Source organism: Staurois parvus, unplaced genomic scaffold (genome assembly GCF_062004578.1).
Source record: "Staurois parvus isolate SC_StPar_1 unplaced genomic scaffold, SC_StPar_1.0 ptg000668l, whole genome shotgun sequence".
NCBI lineage: Eukaryota > Metazoa > Chordata > Amphibia > Anura > Ranidae > Staurois > Staurois parvus.
The window spans coordinates 4,578,668-4,602,938 of record NW_028318464.1 but is presented as its reverse complement, the minus strand read 5'-3'; the positions used below and the strand labels follow the sequence as shown (position 1 = coordinate 4,602,938).

The following is a 24,271-nucleotide window of genomic DNA, read 5'->3' as shown; positions in this document are numbered from 1 at the left end:
TGTCTTGATAAACTCTGGAATTCATTTTCCCATCAATGACAACAATCCGTCCAGGCCCTGAGGCAGCGAAGCAGCCCCAAACCATGATGCTCCCTCCGCCATGCTTTACAGTGGGGATGAGGTTTTGATGTTGGTGTGCTGTGCCTTTTTTTCTCCACACATAGTGTTGTGTGTTCTTCCCAAACAACTCAATCTTGGTTTCATCTGTCCACAGTATATTTTGCCAGTAGTGCTGTGGAACATCCATGTGCTCTTTTGCAAACTTCAAACGTGCTGCAATATTCTTTTTGGACAGCAATGGCTTCCTCCGTGGTGTCCTCCCATGTACTCCATTCTTGTTTAATGTTTTCCTTATTGTAGATGTGTCAACAAAAATGTTAGCATGTGCCAGAGATTTCTGTAGATCTTTAGCTGACACTCTGGGATTCTTCTTTACCTCATGCAGCATTCTGCGCTGTGCTCTTGCAGTCATTTTTACAGGACGACCGCGCCTAGTGAGAGTAGCAACAGTGCTAAACTTTCTCCATTTGTAGACAGTCTGTCTTACCGTGGACACATGAACATCAAGGCTTTTGGAAATACTTTTGTAACCCTTTCCAGCTTCATGCAAGTCAAGAATTCTTGATCGTAGGTCTTCTGAGAGCTCTTTTCTGCGAGGCATGGTTCACATCAGACAGTGCTTCTTGAAACCAGTAAACCCAAATCAGGTGTGTGTTTTTTAAGGGCAGGACAGCTGTAAGAAACACATCCAATATCATCACACTGATTGGAGTCAAGGTTGGCTCACTCCTGGCTCCAATTAGCTCTGGGAGAAGTCATTAAGCTAGGGACTCACATACTTTTTCCTCCCTACACTGTGAATGTTTACATGTTATGTGCAATTAAACCATGGCAACATCTAATGTTTGTGTAGTATTATGTTCAGCAGACTGTGTTCTTCTATTGTTGTGACTTAAATGATGTTCAGAGCACATTTTATGCCCAATTCATGCAAAACTCCATGTAATCCCAAGGGGTTCACATACTTTTTCTTGCAACTGTAAATGTCTTTGGACCTGATGGCTTCAAAACTGTATGGCATCACAAAGGTGAGGAGTACAAAGAGAAATGCATGGTGCCTACAGTGAAACATGGTGGTGGCAATGCGCTTCTGTGGCGCTGCATGAGTTCTGCTGGTGTCAGGGAGCTGCATTTCATTGATAGCATCATGAATTCACCTATTTACTGCTCTATATTGAAAGAGAAGATGCTACCTGCTCACTGCCCTTGGTTATTGTGCACTTTTCCAACATGGCAATGATCCAAAACACACATCTAAGGCCGCTGTTGCATTTCTGAAGAACAGGGTGAAAGTGATTCAGTGGCCAAGTATGTCTCCTGATCTGAACCCAATTGAACACCTATGAGGAGTACTGAAGAGACAAGTTGAACATCACTCTCCGTCCATCATCCAGGCTCTAAAAGAGTTTGTTCTAGAAAAATGGAAAAAGAAGATGTTGCAATATGTCGCCAACTTGTTCATTCCATGACTAGAAGACTTGGTGCTTTCCTTACAAATCATGCAGGTCATACAAAATACTAGATGTAGTAATTTTTGTTGTGGGGTGTATTCATTTTTGCAACAACTAATTTGAGTAAAACTGAAGATTGTGTAATCTAAGTCAGTGTTTTTCAACCTTTCCCAGTTGGGGCACCCTTGAAAAGTATTTTCAGTCACGAGGCACCCCTGTCCAAGGCTTGGTTCACGTTACTGTGTGTCACGGAACGCACGCAAAATCGCGCTCATTCCTGACATGCAGACAAATGCTCTGCTATTTAGGGGTACCCCATACATTGGCAAATGCGGGGTGATTTTGGTGTGGTGCAATTTTAAAACTAAGATCAGGGATGACTTTCCCTGCATTTCTGCAGGTAAGGCAGCCCATTGAAATGAATTGGCTGCCCTACACACAGCCAGACAGATGTGAACCAAGGGCCTGTTCGGTGTAAGGTTGGACGGCGGTAAAACCACTCAATTGAGCTGCTTTTATCACCCCCAGCTGCTCCTCCTTTAGCCGCAGATACAGCAGCTGGGGTATACACATGCTGTTGCTGCAGCTGGAAGTATACCTCCAAGTGAATGGAGTTGAACTACAACCACCCCGCAGCTGTGTGTGCATTGCACACAGCTGTGGTGTAGTGATTGATGCTGGGGTTAAACCAGGTGGTGAGGAGGCAACCTATTGCCTCTTTACCACCTGTCAATGCCTCTGAAAAGCGATCTGAGCATGGATTGCTTTTCAGAGGAGCAGCAGTCCTTGCTGCTATTAGGAACAAGTTCTAAAAAAGCAGTTCTGATAGGACAGTAATAGGGGGCCAAGATTAAAAATAAAATACATATACACACATATAAAAACAAACACACACTTACAAACATATGTACACACACACACACGTGTACGTACACACACACACATACATACATGTACACATACACATGTACATATACACATACACACATACATGTACACACACACACACACACTCATACACACAAAAAAAGGCACATGTATACAGAAGTATGAAAAGTTCCAGTACCTTAGCTTCCATCACACAGCCTGGTACTGCACTCTAGGGGGAACCAGAGAGCACAGAAGACACTCCCCTTCCCTTTGCTTTCACTTTGCAGAGCGGTGTGACGGCTCCCAGTGCTGACGTAACGTGCGGCTGGGGATCGGGAGCTCGGGATCAAATGACAGCTATTCTCCCCATGGCAACCCTGAAGACCTCCGGCGGCACCCCGGTTGAGAAAGGCTGATATAAATTATATTATTAACCTTACTTTCATGTAATGAGCTAAACAAATGTTCTATAAAACTCAGTTTTGTCAAAATTGTATAAATTGTTCTCGTTTTCATTGAGATATTGATTCAAATCATATTTTTCAAAAGGGGTGTACTCATTTATGCTGGGCACTGTATGTACACACTATATTGTAAAAAGTATTAGTCGGCCTGGCTTTACACACACATGAACTTTAATGGCATCCCAGTCTTAGTCCGTAGGCTTCAATATTGAGTTGGCCCACCCTTTGCAGCTATAACTGCTTCAACTCTTCTGGGAAGGCTGTCCACAAGGTTTAGGAGTGTGTCTATGGGAATGTTTGACCATTCTTCCAGAAACACATTTGTGAGGTCAGGCACTGATGTCGGACGAGAAGGCCTGGCTCGCAGACTCCGCTCTAATACATCCCAAAGGTGTTCTATCAGGTTGAGGTCAGGATTCTGTGCAGGCCAGTCAAGTTCCTGCACCCCAAACTTGGTCATCCATGTCTTTATGGACCTTGCTTTGTGTACTGGTGCGCAGTCATGTTGGAACAGGAAGAAGCCATCCCCAAACTGTTCCCACAAAGTTGGAGCATGAAATTGTCCAAAATGCCTTGGTATGCTGACACCTTTAGAGTTCCCTTCGCTGGAACTAAGGGGCCAAGCCCAACCCCTGAAAAACAACCCCACACCATAATCCCCCTCCACCAAACTTTACACTTGGCACAATGCAGTCAGGCAAGTACCGTTCTGCTGGCATCCACCAAACCCAGACACATCCATCGAATTGCCAGACAGAGAAGTGTGATTTGTCACTCCAGAGAACATGTCTCCACTGCTCTAGAGTCCAGTGGCGGTGTGCTTTACACCACTGCATCCGATGCTTTGCATTGCACTTGGTGATATAAGTCTTGGATGCAGCTGCTCAGTCATAGAAAACCATTCCATGAAGCTCTCTACACACAAAGTTTGGAGGTCTTTAGCTATTGACTCACCAACTGCAGACAGTTGGTGACTTCTGCGCACTGTGTGCTTCAGCATGCGTTGAGCCCACTCTCATTTGCCTTTCATTTCTATATTAAACTGAATGGGTTGTTTCTAAGCTGAGGGTTAACATGTATTTTAGGTAATCTTGAGGCCTAAAATGATTTTTTAACATGTGTACAAAAAAACCCCCACAGAAACAGCTCTGGCGGCAAAGGGGTTAATGCACGTGGACTTTGACAAGCTGACAATATGCCCAGCATAAAATTTCAGTAATCTCCCTGCGCTCTGGGAGCCACAAGTACAGCCTGCCATACAAGTGAAGGGTTGTCTGTAACTGTATTTAAAAATACAAGCTGGAAATGCAGATTTTTCAGGTGCCAGATGTCCCCATCATAGGCAGCCCTATACACAGTACTACTGATGTGTATAATCTCAGATGGTCCCACCCCTGTTGTTTCCTATATTCTTCCTCTACAGGAAAACGAAACTAGCTTTACTTCTCACTCCCTGGGTCATCGAACGTGCAGCAGTACACAGAGCAGATGGCAGGCTATGCACCAATATACAACCCAGTAAGTTACTGATTGTAGTATATTACTAATTGTAGTATATTACTAATTGTTTTTACTGTTTTTTAGTACAATGTTTGTCTGTTTGTAAATACAAATAATGACCACATCAGTAGTTTGTAATAATGAAAGAAGGAAATGGGAGTGCGTGCTTTTACAATCTTCTCCTGCAGTACTGATATCACCTAAAGATGTGAATTGGCTCCGCTATGTTGAATAATTACCTGCTATGTACAAGAATACAGCCGAGTTGAATGATGGAATGTTGGCTCAGAAACTGCAAAGTGCTGACGTGCGTATAGAACAGGAAATCATTTCTACTCAGTTTAAAAAGGTTTCACAATACATTCTAGTGTCACATTATTAGTATTAGACATAATCTATATAGCGCCAACAGTTTGCGCAGCGCTTTACAAAATGAAGGTAGACATAACAGTTACAATACCATTTGGTTCAGGAGGAAACAGAGGAACCTGCTTGTTATAGCTTACAATCTAGGAGATATAACAGAATCATTATAAGGGCTCATTCCCACGGGCATCCTTATGCATTCTCCTGTGTGAAGGGACGTATTGCCTGCACAGGATGCTCAGGTGTTCCATGCGGGCAGTCCCTTTTATTGCTACTGGGACACAGCAGCTGCACAGACACGGCAAAGACAAAGCCGCTTTCCCCAGTTTGACAGCTGTGTGGGTGCATGTCCCCAAACACACATTGTCTGCATCCGGGGATATGCACCCGCACACATGTCAAACTGGGAGCAGTGGCTGTGTCCATGCAGCTGCTGCATCCCAGTAGCAATAAATGGGACTGCCTGCATGGAACACCTGAGCATCATGTGCAGGTAAAAATGGCCCTTCAAGCTAGGTTCACACCTATGCAGGTTGCGTTTGAGCCATTTCTGCATTGCTTTTTTGGTGCGTTTTGCTTTTTTCTTTTTCTTGTTGCTAGGCAGATTTAAAACACAAAACACATCAAAAACGCAATACATGCTTTTCTGCAGCGTTTCCATTGACGTCTATAAACCAAAAATGCAACTTTTTGTGTTCAAAAAAGTCCCTGATCCTTTCCAAAAAATCCACACTGAGTGAAAACGCACAGGTGTGAACATGTCCCATAGGAAATCATGTTAAATGCTGCAGAAAACGCTTAGGTGTGAACCTAGGGTCACACTGGAGTATACATAGGTAAGTCTGTGTGAATGAGCCCTAAAGCTGAACTACAGGTATGATCTGTATTGCATACTTACATTGGTCCATCTTTTGCCTATCTCATGCCTGATGGGCCACTGGGGAAGCTAACGATCACTGTAGTAATTGGCGCTTGTACAGTGATGGCCGTGATCTTCTGGGTCCTGCTTTGGTTCTGTGTGAGTGTCTTCCCCTCTGCACAATGACCACGGGGGTTGCTCGCTCAGAACTGCCACTATTGATAGAACTCCTTGTACTTTTTTCATTGAACACAAGGCTTTCTTTGTTGATCAAGGCGTAGAGGAAGATGTTGTCGTTCAATCTCCACCTTAGTCAATCAGAAAATGCCTAGTATTAAAAAACAAAAATACAAGGCAGTCTGTGAAGGGCTTCAGTACCAAGCAAGCGATTTCCTGTGGTCAGGGTGCAGATTGGAAGCCACTTGCACATGACTCCGACGATCAGGGCTATCACTGTAGTAGTAGTAGTAGTGCCGACTACTACAATGATTGTCAGCTTCCACCGCAGCCCGTCATTTATGAGATATACATACCTGGCAAGCTCAATATAAGCATGTTTAATACCTGTCCAGATACCTGGAGTTTAGCTTTAAACATGTAAAAAAAAAATGACAGCCACTGAAATGGCCGTTCCACCCATGTAATGGGTAAATGTAAACGTCATTGAAATGCATGTACTGTCAGGTGAAAGCAACATACTAAAATACAAAGAAAAGCAAATCAATTTTGGCTACTCAAGACTCAGCTTATTTATTCAATGTGGATTAACAAAAATGACATTGATCAGAGTGAGAGTGTTTGTAGGAAGCACATAAAAGACAGCGAATAGCAATCCAGTTATGTATTACTAAAATAAATACTTCAACATTACAGTCATTGCTAAGTGAGGAAAAGCAATGGAAATCTTTCATTTTCTTTTTGTGCTTTGATTGCATTTTCTATTTGCTGCTGGGACTTGTTTGCATTGGAAAAAAATGTGTATGAGTGGCCCTTGAGGAGGTTAGAGGCCTTGTTGTTGCATTAGATTGAATATTGGGGGTCAAGTGTCTAGAGACTGATTAAGTAGCGAAGAGGTGATCTCTGATTGGGCAAGATTGAAAGGTAAGGGGATGATGTCATAATCTCCACCTTGTCCAGTCAGAGAATGCCATGTAATCATGGTGTTTTGTGAATGGTGGCAATAAAGAGTTAGCGACCCCCTGTGGTTGTTATGCAGAAGGGCAGCTGTTTGGTACAGAACCTGGAAGATGCCTGGTAGTATCGCTATCATTGTAGTAGTGGCAACTGCTATGCTGACTTGCAGCTCCTACAAGTATGAGATATGCATACTTACATTGGTTCAAGCTGGACCAATGTAACTATGCAATTAAAATGAAACCTTCAAATGCCTGGCTCCCTACCATGCACTGTGGTTCCTTCCACTGATCTCTTATCCACTGCTATATCCTGTAGTGGTGTAGGGGCTGCCAGGAGAAACCACAGAACACAGAGAAAGACCAGGCATCTGAGTGTGAAGATCTGAGCAATGTCACTTTAAACCAGTGGTCTCCAAACTGTGGCCCAGGGGCCAGATGCAGCCATTGCTTGCTTTTATCCTGCCCTTGGGGCATTATTCCTCCCACTGTCAGCAACAGTAGGTCATAGTTACTGCCACTGACACAGACAATGGGGCACTAATCCTCTCACTGACACCAATGAAGGGACACTATTCCTCCCATTGATACCAAAGATGGGGCACTATTCCTCCAACTAACACCAACAATGGAGCACTATTCCTCCCACTGACACCAACAATGGGGCACTATTCTTCCCACTGACACCAAAAAAGGGGCACCATTCCTAACACTGATACCAATGAAGGGACACTATTACTCCCCCTATTACCAATGATGGGGCACTATTCCTCCCACTGACACCAATAATGGGGCACTATTGTTTCCACTGACACCAATGATGGGGCACCATTCGTAACACTGATACCAATGAAGGGACACTATTACTCCCCCTATTACCAATGATGGGGCACTATTCCTCCCACTGACACCAATGATGGGACACTATTTCTCCTATTTATACCAACAAAGGGGCATTATTAGTCCCCCTAATACCAATGATGGGCCATTGTTTACTCCCACTGATGCCAGAACACATTCTTCTCCCACTGGCTACAGTCCAGCCCCTGGATGGTTTGAAGGACTGTAATCTGGCCCTTTGTTTAGAAAGTTTGAAGACTGTTTCTTCAGTTGTCAGTTCTGTATTTCTATTTGATCTGTGCACCAGACTGGGTGTAATGCTGAGCTATAGTGTGAATTCCTGTATCAAGAATCAGAGGATTCCTGCAGCCAGAATGACAGGTGTTGGCGAATAGCTGCAGTCATTTAACCTATACAAAGCAATGACCAACCAATGGCGATTGCAACTTTCCATGGCTGTTTTGGTTGTAATCAGACATCCACCAATTACCTGAGGTTAGGTGCTTATGATTGCCCCTGGATGTAGACTGCGTCCTCACAAGTCTGGATTTGCAATCAGCCACAAACAACTGCAACCCAGTCAGCTTATCATTGCTTTGTATAGGCTGAGTGGCCTCAGCTATTCCTGAACACCTGTTATTCTTAGTATTGGAATTCATTGTAGCCCTAATAAAAATTGTGAATGTGGCCTTAAAGCAGTAATAAACTCAAAATCAAAAATGTAATATGTTGCAGATGAAAATAAAGGAAAGAAAGCCCAAAAAAGAAAACGAATGCAGCCACCACATCCAAAAATTGGCAAACTGCAATAAAATTATTGTTTACTTTTGGATTTAATACTGCTTAAATGAGGAAATGTCCCAATGGTCAAAAGCAAAGCAGCCAAGATCACATTAGTATATTGGATATTTAGGAAAACAATAAAGCATTCTTACAATATATAACAAAGTGAGCGCTACTAATGAGGAAGTAAAGATAAGCAGCTAATAGCACTAGAGGAGATCACAACTGCCTCTGGTATACGTAAATAAATTAAGTGCAGCGCTAAAAAACACAATAAGCAGAAAGTTCGATCTAAAAAGTTTGATCTATAAATACATTATCAAATGTTTGTAAATACTGCAATTGGTATGAAAACATAGTAGACACAGCTATGACGGATCCGGAAGAAATGGCAGTAATGCGCATGTATTTATTAAATCCCACAGATGTCGTTCTCCCTCAGGAAGGGGTGTCATCAACCGATCTGCTGGGCTTACAGGGCCTCCTTAGGATCAGGATGAGTCAGCCGGGCAAAGGTTCCCTCCAGGTGAAGACTTCCCTCCTCTGGATGTAGTATGTAGCTGTGTCTGCTGACCCCTCAATGAGGGGCAAAAAGTGGGAGAGTACCCATAGTGTAGTATGTCAAGTATTTTATTGATAAAAAAAACTCAGTACAGGGCAGGTCAGTAATGGTGCTGACAAGTGCCAGAAAACATAGAATGAAGGAAAGTGTATAACTGACCTAGAAATCAGGTGGCCGCCAGACCTCCTCGTGGTCTGAGCGGCAATGAGGCGTCACAGCTGTCAGTTCCTCCTGAGGTCTTTCGTGCTAAGGCACATCATCAGAGGGGATACTGACAGCTCTGTGACAGACGCCAAATGCTTAAATAATAAAAAACGGGAGTCGCGCATGTGCATTAACTCGAGGCCATTTTCGGAAAGACCAGGTAACTGCGCATGCGCGCACGTCAAGATGCCATTTTACCGTGGATACACGGAACTGTCAGCCGAGGTGCATTACACATCGTTGACAGAGCACACTGCAAGGTGCATTTGAGCCAGAGAAAGTGGCTCATGATCCCAAGGGAGGTGATTAAAGTAATAACTCCAATTCACATCAGAATATTATAACCACAAACCTCTTCCCAGATAGTTCAGTACCAAGGTGGTGATTGGTAAGGGGAAAAATACTGACATACCCACGGCATAAAAAGGTGCTCCGGGTGCACAGGTCTCCAATTTGCTTTAAAATATTACATAAAATGTAGCAAAAAACAATAATAATAAAAAAATTATTATGTACAGTTATATTAGCGGCCAGTCAAAGAACGGGGATAATTACTAATATACAAAATTCCCCAGCGCTATCGAAAAGGACCGGATTATCTGCATTTAGAAACACCATTTCTTTGCCAAGGAGATAAAAATGATAGCTGAGGTATATCTATGCACAGCCATCCGAGCGTATACAACAACGCTTGTGTGCCACAAATAGTGGCTCTCAGTCCCAAGGAGATAATAATAATAGCAAATCCCCCTATTCAGTGATTTATCACCAAGATTGGTGAATTTTTGGGGGAAATGACACTAATTTATCCATGGCATGTGCAAGTGCTCAGGGTGCAGCAATAAATAATTTATGTAATAAAATATACTCAGATGCATAAATATAAGAAAGGAAATATATTCTTATATAAAATAACCATTACTAATTCACTAAAACAATATATTCATAAAATAAGAAATAGAATAGCATAAAATGAATAGGATAGCTTAAAATTCTATAAACTCAATATGAAAGCCTATATTCGTCAGTCCTAATTGTACAGTCAATAAAACCATAAAATAAATGAAAAAAGAGTCGATCAGCTTATTGGTGGGTATGCAAGATGCTGATTATTAGCTATAAAGCAATTAACATCAATCTCAATATTGTGTCCCCTGGGGTACAGGGTATCCAATTCATAGACCCATTTTGTTTCTGCTTGTGATACGGCTCTGGTTTTATTCATGCCTCTCCAATGTGGTGATATCACATCAATTCCCACAAACTTAAGGGAGGAGGGGTCATTGTTATGGAACATTCTATAAGGATTAGAGAGTGAATGCTCTCTGTAGCCCTTCTTGATGTTGGCTACATGTTCTCTTAACTGGTCACGGAGTCGTCTAGTCTTGCGCCCTACATACTGTTTATGGCATGGACATTGGAGGAGATACACCACAAATTTACTGTTACATGAAATAAACCGGTTGATGGTGTATGTTTTCCCGGTTGTGAAAGATTCAAAGTTGTTGATTCTGCATTTCCTAATACCATTATATTTACAGATAATACACTTATTACAAGGGTAAAACCCTTTCAGTTCGTCAAAAAATGTGGTGCCAGTCGGGGGGTTCACTACGTTAGGTGCTATTTGATGCCTGATTGCTGTCGCTTTCCGGAAAATAATCTCCGGTTTGTCTGGCAAGATTTTAGACAGTGTGGGATCCAGTTTCAATAAGTTCCAATTTTTCTTTATAATTCCCCCAATCTGTCTAAACTGTGTGGAAAATGTTGTGACAAAGGGGCATACCCTTGATTCTATTGGTCTGGGTTTATTAGATAGCATATCATTTCTGTCACATTGGGCAATCATCTGTATAGCGTTATCCAGAATATCCTCCTTGTAGCCCTTTTCCAGGAACCTTTTCTTCAATATCATAGCTTGATCAAAGTAAGTATCCATATCTGTACAGTTGCGTCGGATACGCATGAACTGACCTTTCGGAATGTTACTCAACCAGTTAGGGTGATGACAGCTACTGGTTGGGATGTAGCTATTCCTGTCTGTACTTTTAAAAAACGATTTTGTTACAATTTTGCCATTAAAATTAATAAGTGTAAGATCCAAAAAATTAATTTCGGACTGACTGTATGTAAACGTAAGACTGATATTGAGCTTATTGTTATTAAGGCTAGTGAAAAAGTTAACCAGAGATTCCTTCTCCCCATTCCAAAGGAGAATAATATCGTTAATGTACCTCTTATACATGACTAGTAATCTGCAAGTAATATGACTGGTCAAACCAGAGATAATTGTGGTCCATTGCAAATTCAAGTAACTCCAAGAGAAAGTGTTTTTGTGCCCCGGGTAAAGTGCCAGAATTAGTGAGATAGAAATCCACAGCCTCCATACCATCAACGTGGTTGATGTTAGTATAAAGAGAGGCTACGTCAGCGGTAACCAGGTAAGTATTAGGTGATGTGCTTAAAGTGCTACAAATATTTAACACCTGCTTCGTGTCACGAAGGTAAGATGGGGTTTGCACCACCAACGGTTGCAGATAGTAATCTATATATTCCCCTATCTTGGAGCTGAGGGATCCGATTCCACTAATAATCAGACGGCCCGGTGGATGAACTGGGTCCTTATGTATCTTGGGCAAGATGTATAATATAGGCAATTTAGGTGCTGAAGGGCACAGGAAAGCTTTCTCTTTCTTGTTTAAGATATTCAGATCATAGCTTTAGTGATCTGAATATCTTAAACAAGAAAGAGAAAGCTTTCCTGTGCCCTTCAGCACCTAAATTGCATATATTATACATCTTGCCCAAGATACATAAGGACCCAGTCCATCCACCGGGCCGTCCGATTATTTGTGGGATCGGATCCCTTAGCTCCAAGATAGGGGAATATATAGATTACTATCTGCAACCGTTGGTGGTGCAAACCTCATCATAGCTTTAGTGATCTGAATATCTTAAACAAGAAAGAGAAAGCCTTCCTGTGCCCTTCAGCACCTAAATTGCCTATATTATACATCTTGCCCAAGATACATAAGGACCCAGTCCATCCACCGGGCCGTCCGATTATTAGTGGGATCGGATCCCTTAGCTCCAAGATAGGGGAATATATAGATTACTATCTGCAACCGTTGGTGGTGCAAACCCCATCTTACCTTCGTGACACGAAGCAGGTGTTAAATATTTGTAGCACTTTAAGCACATCACCTAATACTTACCTGGTTACCGCTGACATAGCCTCTCTTTATACTAACATCAACCACGTTGATGGTATGGAGGCTGTGGATTTCTATCTCACTAATTCTAGCACTTTACCCGGGGCACAAAAACACTTTCTCTTGGAGTTACTTGAATTTGCAATGGACCACAATTATCTCTGGTTTGACCAGTCATATTACTTGCAGATTACTAGTCATGTATAAGAGGTACATTGACGATATTATTCTCCTTTGGAATGGGGAGAAGGAATTTCTGGTTAACTTTTTCACTAGCCTTAATAACAAAAAGGCTCAATATCAGTCTTACGTTTACATACAGTCAGTCCGAAATTAATTTTTTGGATCTTACACTTATTAATTTTAATGGCAAAATTGTAACAAAATCGTTTTTTAAAAGTACAGACAGGAATAGCTACATCCCAACCAGTAGCTGTCATCACCCTAACTGGTTGAGTAACATTCCGAAAGGTCAGTTCATGCGTATCCGACGCAACTGTACAGATATGGATACTTACTTTGATCAAGCTATGATATTGAAGAAAAGGTTCCTGGAAAAGGGCTACAAGGAGGATATTCTGGATAACGCTATACAGATGATTGCCCAATGTGACAGAAATGATATGCTATCTAATAAACCCAGACCAATAGAATCAAGGGTATGCCCCTTTGTCACAACATTTTCCACACAGTTTAGACAGATTGGGGGAATTATAAAGAAAAATTGGAACTTATTGAAACTGGATCCCACACTGTCTAAAATCTTGCCAGACAAACCGGAGATTATTTTCCGGAAAGCGACAGCAATCAGGCATCAAATAGCACCTAACGTAGTGAACCCCCCGACTGGCACCACATTTTTTGACGAACTGAAAGGGTTTTACCCTTGTAATAAGTGTATTATCTGTAAATATAATGGTATTAGGAAATGCAGAATCAACAACTTTGAATCTTTCACAACCGGGAAAACATACACCATCAACCGGTTTATTTCATGTAACAGTAAATTTGTGGTGTATCTCCTCCAATGTCCATGCCATAAACAGTATGTGGGGCGCAAGACTAGACGACTCCGTGACCAGTTAAGAGAACATGTAGCCAACATCAAGAAGGGCTACAGAGAGCATTCACTCTCTAATCCTTATAGAATGTTCCATAACAATGACCCCTCCTCCCTTAAGTTTGTGGGAATTGATGTGATATCACCACATTGGAGAGGCATGAATAAAACCAGAGCCGTATCACAAGCAGAAACAAAATGGGTCTATGAATTGGATACCCTGTACCCCAGGGGACACAATATTGAGATTGATGTTAATTGCTTTATAGCTAATAATCAGCATCTTGCATACCCACCAATAAGCTGATCGACTCTTTTTTCATTTATTTTATGGTTTTATTGACTGTACAATTAGGATTGACGAATATAGGCTTTCATATTGAGTTTATAGAATTTTAAGCTATCCTATTCATTTTATGCTATTCTATTCCTTATTTTATGAATATATTGTTTTAGTGAATTAGTAATGGTTATTTTATATAAGAATATATTTCATTTCTTATATTTATGCATCTGAGTATATTTTATTACATACATTATTTATTGCTGCACCCTGAGCACCTGCACATGCCATGGATAAATTAGTGTCATTTCCCCCAAAAATTCACCAATCTTGGTGATAAATCACTGAATAGGGGGATTTGCTATTATTATTATCTCCTTGGGACTGAGAGCCACTATTTGTGGCACACAAGCGTTGTTGTATACACTCGGATGGCTGTGCATAGATATACCTCAGCTATCATTTTTATCTCCTTGGCAAAGAAATGGTGTCTCTAAATGCAGATAATCCGGTCCTTTTCGATAGCGGTGGGGAATTTTGTATATTAGTAATTATCCCCGTTCTTTGACCGGCCGCTAATATAACTGTACATAATAATGTTTTTATTATTATTATTGTTTTTTGCTACATTTTATGTAATATTTTAAAGCAAATTGGAGACCTGTGCACCCGGAGCACCTTTTTATGCCGTGGGTATGTCAGTATTATTCCCCTTACCAATCACCACCTTGGTACTGAACTATCTGGGAAGAGGTTTGTGGTTATAATATTCTGATGTGAATTGGAGTTATTACTTTAATCACCTCCCTTGGGATCATGAGCCACTTTCTCTGGCTCAAATGCACCTTTCAGTGTGCTCTGTCAATGATGTGTAATGCACCTCGGCTGACAGTTCCGTGTATCCACGGTAAAATGGCATCTTGACGTGCACGTATGCGCAGTTGACTGGTCTTTCCGAAAATGGCCTTGAGTTAGTGCGCATGCACGACTCCCGTTTTTTATTATTTAAGCATTTGGCGTCTGTCACAGAGCTGTCAGTATCCCCTCTGATGATGTGCCTTAGCACGAAAGGCCTCAGGAGGAACTGACAGCTGTGACGCCTCATTGCCGCTCAGACCACGAGGAGGTCTGGCGGCCACCTGATTTCTAGGTCAGTTATATACTTTCCTTCATTCTGTGTTTTCTGGCACTTGTCAGCACCATTACTGACCTGCCCTGTACTGAGTTTTTTTTATCAATAAAATACTTGACATACTACACTATGGGTACTCTCCCACTTTTTGCCCCTCATTGAGGGGTCAGCAGACACAGTTACATACTACATCCAGAGGAGGGAAGTCTTCCCCTTCACTCATCCTGATCTTAAGGAGGCCCTGTAAGCCCAGCAGATTGGTTGATGACACCCCTTCCTGAGGGAGAACGACATCTGTGGGATTTAATAAATACATGCGCATTTCCTATGCGTGGTCGGTGAGTGCGCATTTCTGCCATTTCTTCCAGATCCGTCATAGCTGTGTCTACTATGCTTTCATACCGATTGCAATATTTACGAACATTTGATAACGTATTTATAGATCGAACTTTTTAGATCGAACTTTCTGCTTATTGTGTTTTTTAGCGCTGCACTTCATTTATTCAAATAAAGCATTCTTCCTGTACCTTGTAAATGTGCCGGAAAGGTAAGATCATGTGATGGTGACTGTAAAGAATGCAAACAACCATTGTATTTATCTTTCACATGAAGCAGAAACTGCATATCTATTGATCGTTCTTACTATATCACCAGGAGCTAGATGGGCGTTTAACCCTTCCTCTACTTTTTTCTAGCTTTGTTAAAAAGTAACAGCTTTACATTGAGATACACATAAATAATAGGTTAAAGTTGTTAAAGGTGTTACCTGTCTCAATCACACTCGTGGTAACCCTCCCCAATAATCTGCACCACCATGTGGTACCCGCAGTACCATGTGCATTAGATAAGGTTGTGGCACAGACTTGTTCACTTGTGGTACTGCATAGCAAACACAATGGGGGGTTCATTTCTTGTGATTGTGGTATGTGGATACCCCCATAAACCTACCCTTGCAACTTAAAGTAAGAGTATAGGTCTGCTTTAAAAAAACGTGAGAAACAGTGTTCTAGAGAATTCTAAAGCTCCACTTTGTTTTCATGAATGCAGCACCGTTTTTGCCTTCCTCCGTATCAGCTGTGGGTACAGGATTCGCTACACGGAGGTTTTCTATGTATTTTTATATCTTATCCTATCCTATTGAATGAAATAGATGGACTTGGTTTTGTCTCAACCTAACTATGTAACCATTGCTACATAATAAGAGATACGATAAAATGACTAAGATCTGACCATTATACCTGGACAAAGGATGGGCTGGGTGTATTATATTTGGACTTTGATATTTAATTAGTGACAGTTGCCCATAGACTGATAATGTGTAACTTACGGTATAAGGTCTCTAGCCTTTGAATGTTCAGTCTGTAAATGATTATAAAACTGGCCTAAAGACCTCATTCATAGTGTGCAGATTAATGATTCATACTCTGAATGATGTAAGGCTGTTAGCGCTGTTACCCCATGGCTCATTGATGGCACCATTATGTTTTAATCTGTTTAAAGGTGTTAGTAGAGCTATGTCAAAGATTCAGAACTTAAAGCGGAGTTCCACTCATCCTGTCAAAAAATAAAAGTCAGCAGCTACAAAAACTGTAGCTGCTGACTTTTAAAAAACAGCCACTTACCTGTCCCTTGCTCCCGCGGTGTGTCCCCCGCAGCCCGTTGCACTGGCCGTCCTGTATTCTTGGAGGCCGGCATCTTCAGTGTGGGCACCCAGCTGCGACTGCTTGTGGCTTCACAGTTGGGTATCCATTGCGCATGCGCAAGTAGTGCTGCGCTTCATAAATGGTCCTGTAGTCTTCTGGGACCTATCACGTGTCCCAAAAGACTACAGGAAGGGAGGACACCTTCCGTTTCGGATTGCCTAGGCAATCGGACCGGAAATGGGAGTGGGTACCTGTAAAATTCAGGTACCCACTCCCCCCGCCCCTCCAAAGGTGCCAATCCTTAATGGGGAGCGGGAGAGCAGTCCTTAAAGCGGAACTTCCCCTTTTGGGTGGAGCTCCGCTTTAAAGCGGAATTAAACTCTCTCAATCAACATTAAAGTGGTTTTAAACCCTTACATATACCCAGTGAATTGACCTCAAGTGATAAACAGAGATGAAGCAAATCCTACATAAGTTGTACCTGTTTATCTGCAGTCTTCTCTTTTACATAAAATCAAAGTCCAGAACTTATAAAGCTTGTCTGAGAGTTCAAAAAAAGGAGGCGGACAGCTGAAGTTACACTCTAAAGAGCTCAGTGAAGAGAGCTGATTGGAGGGAAGGAACACACACACCCTCCACGAAGCTCCCAGGAACAGAGCTGAGGCTGTCAATTTGCTGGAGGTCCTTCCCCATCACCATTTTTCTCTTGGTGTCAGGAAAACTTGTCAGAAGTCATTCATGCTGATAGCAGAGGAATGAAGCAGCACACAGAAATGACCATTGGCTACCAATCACTGCAGAGTCATTTTTATTTGGCAATCCTGGTTGGTAGACTTGCAGTAAGATAAGAGGATAAGTGGCACAAAGAAAGCAGAGCCTTTGTATGTAACTAAGCAAATATGGCTGAAAAATACCGTACATGGACTCGTGGGTTCAATACATCACCTTTATAAAATGTGTTACACCAGTCTGAAGACTAGTAGGTGACAAGATAGAAGTCTGACTATGCCATGTTGCTGGCGGGGTCTAGCACGCCCATACACCAGGGCTACCTTTTGCTTGAAGGCATGTTCACCGATGCCCGGGGCCAGGCAGGAACTGTGGTCATGTGCAAAGTCTAACATTGTGGCAGTTTCCCGAGATGAGATGAGCTAACACTGCAAGTTGTATGAAGCCGATTGTCCCTTTCAAGAGTGTCCCCTTGCTCTAATTTCAGCACTGTATTTGTATTGCATTCAGGGAAGTGGGCCTGACCATGTTGCACCCACCACCAGTCATCATACCTTTTGTTACCTTGCTCCCAGTAACAGAATGAAACCCCGACAGACACATAGCGCAGGTCTCATACGTGTCCTCAGTCTTCCTGCTCTGTACCTGTTGGCCAGGGTAAGGGCCTCTGTAACGCTGATCTGCTTTCAGTTGTCACAGGAGATGGACCGCTAGGGAGGGAGCCCAGATGGCGCCCCCTCACTACCAGAGGAACCCCCACCACAGCCACGGCGCCACAACTGTACTGATTGCTTGAGACTCTGCAATGTGAACTTGGTTGCTTGTAGCAACAACCTTGTTCTTCATTATAGTGCTCACTTGACACTGTAGTACTGTGTATTTCATACCCCTCTAGTGCTATTACAGACCCAGGTTCTTTGTATACACCATCCTCATTATGCACCCCTTTGAATAACTTCAGACCAGGCTTAAGGACAAGTTTAATAGTCTTTACCAGACTCTGTTGTACACAACGTGGCGACAGAAAGAAGAGCAAACATTTCCTTCCATAGCCCTAACTGTCTATCAAATGGCCCAGGCATACCTTTTAGCATAAGAAGTCCATACATAGTGGCAAAGGCCTTTGCTGGGTGCATGGTCCATGGCTTTTGTTATCATGGGATACAAGGAGGAAGAAGTCCTTGTAGAGCAGGTCAGAAATGGAACACACCGGCACATGCAGGTATACAGCAAAACCCCAGGGCCATTGGCCTCAGCCTTCCCCCTGATTTATTTCACAGGTGGGACAGATGAAACTCAAAATGCCCAGGAAACTGGTATAAAGACTTTACCCTACCAAACCCAGCCTGGCCTAGCACCTGTCTAGCTAAGCAGTTTCCAACCTGTTTACAAGTTAATCTCTTTCATAAGTATTCCTTAATTAGACTAAAGTTCTATTTGAACAGAAACTCGCAAAGCTTCCTGTTTGCTTACAGTCATAATTATAATAAGAATGCATTCTGGTGTTGTATGATAAGAATAAGCAATGGTGTGACATTGCTATACAGAAGTAAAGTCTTCAGCTTTAACTATCAAAATGCCTTTGGCCTGTTTTTCCCTCAATTTCCTTAAGTCCCACAGCATTTTTTTATCGTTTCTGAGGTGCCTTGGTTTGGCACCTTCTTGCATTGGTAGTTCACACCAACAAATTGTATCTATATTTCTGAAACAGATAGAGATTTAATTTGGTAGCGGGTTTAAATACATCAATTTTTATTTCTTAGTTTTTTTATTGCGAAGAAATAGTGAAAAACTAGGGAAAATGCATTTTCCTTTTTTTTCTAAATGCAACATTTGCAAAACGTACACACCCACAGGCACTTACCCCAAAATATAACCAACAAAGTCTATTTATTAAAAATATATCACGTACAAGATAACTTTATTCTCTTGATTCTACAAAGGAAAAACAATCAGTCTGCTCAATAACATCCGGGATGGTTGATCCAAGAATATCCAATTGCCTTCTGGAGGAAGGCAATTGGATATTGTCAGGGATGCGGGTGTGACCAGAGGTGTGTGTACTGACACAGGGAAATGCAGGCTTCAGATATGGTATAAATAAGACAATTTATTAAGACTAACAATACAAATATAAACGCAGTGCACCAAACCCCAAGCTAACACAAATACATACAACAAGGTGAAACAAACCCAAACCTAAACTGATATAGATACACAGGTACATACACATATAGAGCACAACGTAGTCAGGCAGGCCGGGTCGATAACTATCGGGCAGGTAGGTACAGGAGGAGCAGGCGGAGAGTAGTCAGGTCACGAGCCGGGTACAGCAACTAACGGACAGGTAGGTACAGGGGGTCAGGCAGAGAATGGTCAGGGTCACAAGCCAGGGATCAAACAGGAGAAGTCAGCAGAGGTCAGGATCAGGCAGGGTCGGCAACAAGTCAGGCAGAAACAGGAACAGGAATGCAGGTTACAAGATACAGGGGCCCAAGGAAAAACACACACCAAGGCACAGACTGCAGGTCTGGCCATCCCTTAAATACACCACCTGCAATCAGCCCCAGGTGATGGCTAATTGCCGAAGTGAACCTCTGGTTGTTGAGAGCACCCGCTGGCCAGCCCTGGTACTGCAGCCCACAAGGCAGGTGAGTCCCACCACTATTGGCAAGTCCATTCCTGACAGATATTTTCTTTAATTCCCCTAGATGAAATGTAGGTATAGGATTCTGTACATGGAGATTTTCTATGTATTTTTTTTTTTTTTTATTGGTTGAACTAAATGGACTTGAGTCTACCTGACTATGTGACACTAACTGGTTGCCGACCAGCCACTGTATAAAAACGGTGACAGGGCGGCACCGCTGCGCAAAATCACGTTTTAAAACGTGATTTTGCAAAACAGGTAGGGGGCACGCGAGAGGCACGTGACCGCTCTATCCGTGCTACCAAATGCGGCTGCAGGTGTCAATCATCGGGTCCTGGTCGGTCATTACCCGCCGGGTCACGACGATTGCCGGCAAACAATGAAACATTCCCGGCACCTGCCAGCACCTGCGTTTAACCCCTACGATTACCTCCCCCTCCTCCCCCAGCAAGTGCAGTGTCAGAAGGTCACTGTCACTTGATACATTGCACACAAAACCGCAGTGTTCACAGAATCAGGCCTGATCTTTGTTAGCACTTGTCGGTAAATTTTGATGACTCTCATATGCAGCAGAGTGCCAGTACTAGTGCCACGCTACCTTTTGGTGAACTGGCGACACCAGCGGACTAGTACATCCTGGTCTTTCACATACCTCTTAGATTGTAAGCTCCCAGGATCAGGCCCTCCTAACCCTCTTGTATTGAACTGTATTGTTGCTGTATTGTCTCCCGTTATATTGTAAAGTGCTGAGCAAACTGTTGGCACCATAAATCCTGTATTATAATAATAATACCAGCACTGCAGTATGACTTGACGAAGTGGCGAGTCCCATAAGTGTAGTTCAAGCTGGTGTGGTGGCGAGCACAAGTATTGTTCGGATTTACGAGGGAAAAGATAGTCACGTGGAGCCCCCCAGATGCCCAGAATACATGGGGAGCAGTGGCAAGATAGTTTGGGACTTGGTGTCATCCTTCTCCATATGGGGTACCACTTATACGTGGACAATTTTTATTCAAGCGTGCCACTGTTTAGACAATTGTACAATCTTGGAACTGGTGCATGTGCCAAAGTGTGACCTAATGTGTGCCCACTCTTAGAAGTGGGTGGATGCAGGGCGGTATATTCCAATGGTGCGCACACCACACACTTTTTCTGGCAGAGATTTCTTCTCTTTTTTTCATTCAGTCCACAGGCTGCATACAAAAAAAAAGAGCAAAGCATGTACAGTAATACCTTGGTTTACAAATAACTCTGTTAACGTAATTTTTGGTTTACGAATGAAAATCCATTGAAAATAATGCCTCGCTTTACAAATGTTTTACTCACTTTTTTTACAATACTAAGTGCATGACAGTGCTGATTTTTAAATGCAATTGCCGCCTTTTTTTTTTCTTTGGTATAGCTTGCAACATTAGCTGTCAGTTTCCCAGAGCTAAAGGATACTTTGTATATTTTAAGAAACTGAAAGGAAACATTGTATGTTTTAACTTGGGGAAATAAACTTTTTCTTTTTCAGCTGGAGGGGGAAAGTAACTGCTGAATTTCTGAACTACTGTATAGTGAAGGGAAAACAAATACGGTAATTACATTTAAAAACTGGCACCTGACAGCTGAGTGAATTACCTGCAATTAAAAATTTTTTTTACATTGCAATATTAACCCATGGTTGTCACTACTAAAATATTGCACGAGTTAAAATAACTCATGCATTATTTTAGTAGCGTTTACTGTTTTTCTGACCTGATGAACGGATTAATTGGTTTTCAGTGCATTCCTATGGGAAACAGTGTTTCGGTTTACGAATTTTTCTCTATATGAAATATCCTGCAGAACGAATTAAATTTGTAAACCGAGGTACTGGTACATCACTGGACTTTGAATGGTTATACCAGGATGATGCCTACAGCTGCAGGCATCATCTTGGTATCGTTTTTTTCAGCCGGCGATCGGCTTTCATGTAAAAGCAATCCTAGTGGCTAATAAGCTGCAGGATTGCTTTTACAAGCAGCAGAAGATGATGCACCCCCTCCCCCACTGCCTTCCACGGCCTTCTCGGGCAGTCCCGTGCCATTGGGGGGAACCTGAGAATGCAGCCGGTGTTTCTGCCAGCTGACCATAGAGCTGATTGGAGACCAGAGTGGTGCCAATCATCTCTATACTCTAAAAAATCAGAAGCTACGAGCATTTCATCACTTCAGTTTCGCAGGATATAAACAGTGCCATTTGAAAATTGGGAAAGCATCTGATCACACCGATAAGGGCAGAGGAGATATCTAGAGTCTGATAGACCCCAGATTTCTCAAAAAAGAATATATGACAATGCCCACTGAAGTTATAGGGGATATTTGCATTCCCTGTGATAGCATTAAAAGTGCTAAAAAAAAATGGACAGTGTAAAAATAATAAAAAAATCAAAATAACTTAAAAAAAAAAAAAAGGACCCTCGCCCCCCTGCACACGCGCATCTGCGTTCGTGAGCATTGACCCTGTGCCAGTATGGAAACAGCGGTTGCACCATGCATGTGAGGTATTGCCATGAACGTCAGATCAAGGGCAGTAATTCTAACACTAGATCTCCTCTGTAAATCTAAAATGGTAGCTTGTAAAGGCTTTTAAAATGTTGCCTATGGATATTAAAAAAACGTATGCAGTTTGTCGCCATTGCACGGGGCATGCGCAGTTTTAAAGCATGTCATGTTTGGTATCTATTTACTCAGCATACCATCATCTTTTATATTTTACCAAATAATTGGACAATATTTAGTGTTTTTGTGCATTAAAAGTGTATTTTTTTAAAAAAATATTGCATTTGAAAAATCGCTGCACGAGTACTATGTGACATAAAAAGTTTAGCACCCACTATTTTATTCACTAGGGTGTTTGCTTTAAAAAATATATAATGTTTGGGGTTTAAATTAATTTCCTAGCAAAAAATACACATTTTTTTCATGTGAACAAAAAGTGTCAGAAAAGGCTTGATCTTCAGGTGGTTAGAAGAGTGAGCGATGTGTGGCATAAACTTCTAATGCTGGGCATAAAATGCCCCCACCCACCAAAACGACCCCTTTTTGGAAAGTAGACACCCCAAACTATTTGCTGAGAGGCATATTGAATCAATAGAAGAAATTATTTCTTTGCCATAAATTTTTGGAAAATGACAGACAAAAGTTTTTTTACACACAATTGTCACTTAAATGATTTATTGCTCACACATGCCATAGGTATATGTGGAATTACTCCCCAAAATACATTCTGTTACTTCTCCCGAGTATAGGGGTACCACATGTGAGAGATGTTTTGGCAGTCTAGCCAAGTACAGGACCCCAAAATCCAATAAGCACCATCAGGCTTTTAAAGGGCTTTATATCCTCATTGCACTTCCTGACTACCTTTTACAGTTTCGGAGGCCCTGAAATGCCAGGATAGCACAAAACCCCCCCCAAATGACCACTTTATGGAAAGTGGACACCCCAAGGAATTTGGTCAGAAGCATGGTGAGAGTATTTTGCAGATCTCATTTGTTGCCACAAGTTTTTGAAAATTGAAGAAAAAAAACAAAAACAGTTTTTTCTTTTCTTTTTTTTTATATTTCAAAACCTTGTGAGAAAAAATGAAATCTGCAAAATACTTAAATAATCATCATGCCTCTTTTTAAATTCATTGGGGTGTCTACTTTTCAAAAAAAGGTAATTTGGGGGGGCTTGGTGCTATCCTGGCATTTCAGCGCCTCCGAAACTGTGATGGCTAGTGAGGAAGTGAAATGAGGAAGTTACGCACCTTCAGACTTTCAAAGTGGTCATTGGATTTCAGGCTCCTGTATGTGGCTAGGCTCCCAAAAAGTCTCACACATGTGGTATCCCCATACCTGGTAGAAGTAGCAGAATGTATTTTGGGGTGTAATTCCACATATACCCATGACTTGTGTGAGAAATATATAATTTTAATGACAACTTTGTGTAAAAAAAAAAAAATAAAGTTTTTGTCATTTCTTAGAAACTTGTGGAAGAAAAATAAATCTTCCATGGACTCAATATGCCTCTCAGCAGATAGCTTAGGGTGTCTGCTTTCCAAAAAGGGGCCATTTGGGGGTGTTTGTAATGTCCTGGTATTTTAGCACCTCAAGAAATGTGATGGGCAGTCAGAGGAAAAGCTGTGTAAATTCCATTATCTATACCATAGTTTGTAAACGCTATAACATTCACACAAAGCAATCACTATACACTTTTTGGGATATTTTTTTAACCAAAAACATGTAGCAGAATACATTTTGGCCTAAATTTATTATGACATTTTAGTTTTTTTGGATTTTTTTTATGACAGAAATAAGAAAATATCGGTTTTTTTCTCAAAACTTTTTTTGTTTATAGTGCCAAAAATAAAAAGTGCACAGGTGATAAAATACCACCAAAATAAAGCTCTGTGTGTGTGAAAAAAGGACTTCAATTTAATTTATGTACTGTATTGCATGAC

The 24,271-nt window shown here is 41.8% G+C and overlaps 1 protein-coding gene across 2 annotated transcripts in view; it reads left to right on the top strand.

Moving 5' to 3' along the window:
• Nucleotides 1-4,216: 4,216 nt before the first annotated feature.
• The window catches only part of LOC149447863 (galectin-4-like), an 86,724-nt gene continuing 66,669 nt past the window's right edge, over nt 4,217-24,271 (top strand). For both annotated transcript variants that reach the window (XM_089651984.1, XM_089651983.1), the window contains exon 1: nt 4,217-4,363. In XM_089651984.1, the coding sequence (XP_089508110.1) occupies nt 4,334-4,363 (30 nt within the window). In that variant the 5' untranslated portion in view covers nt 4,217-4,333. The remainder of the gene's footprint in view (nt 4,364-24,271) is intronic.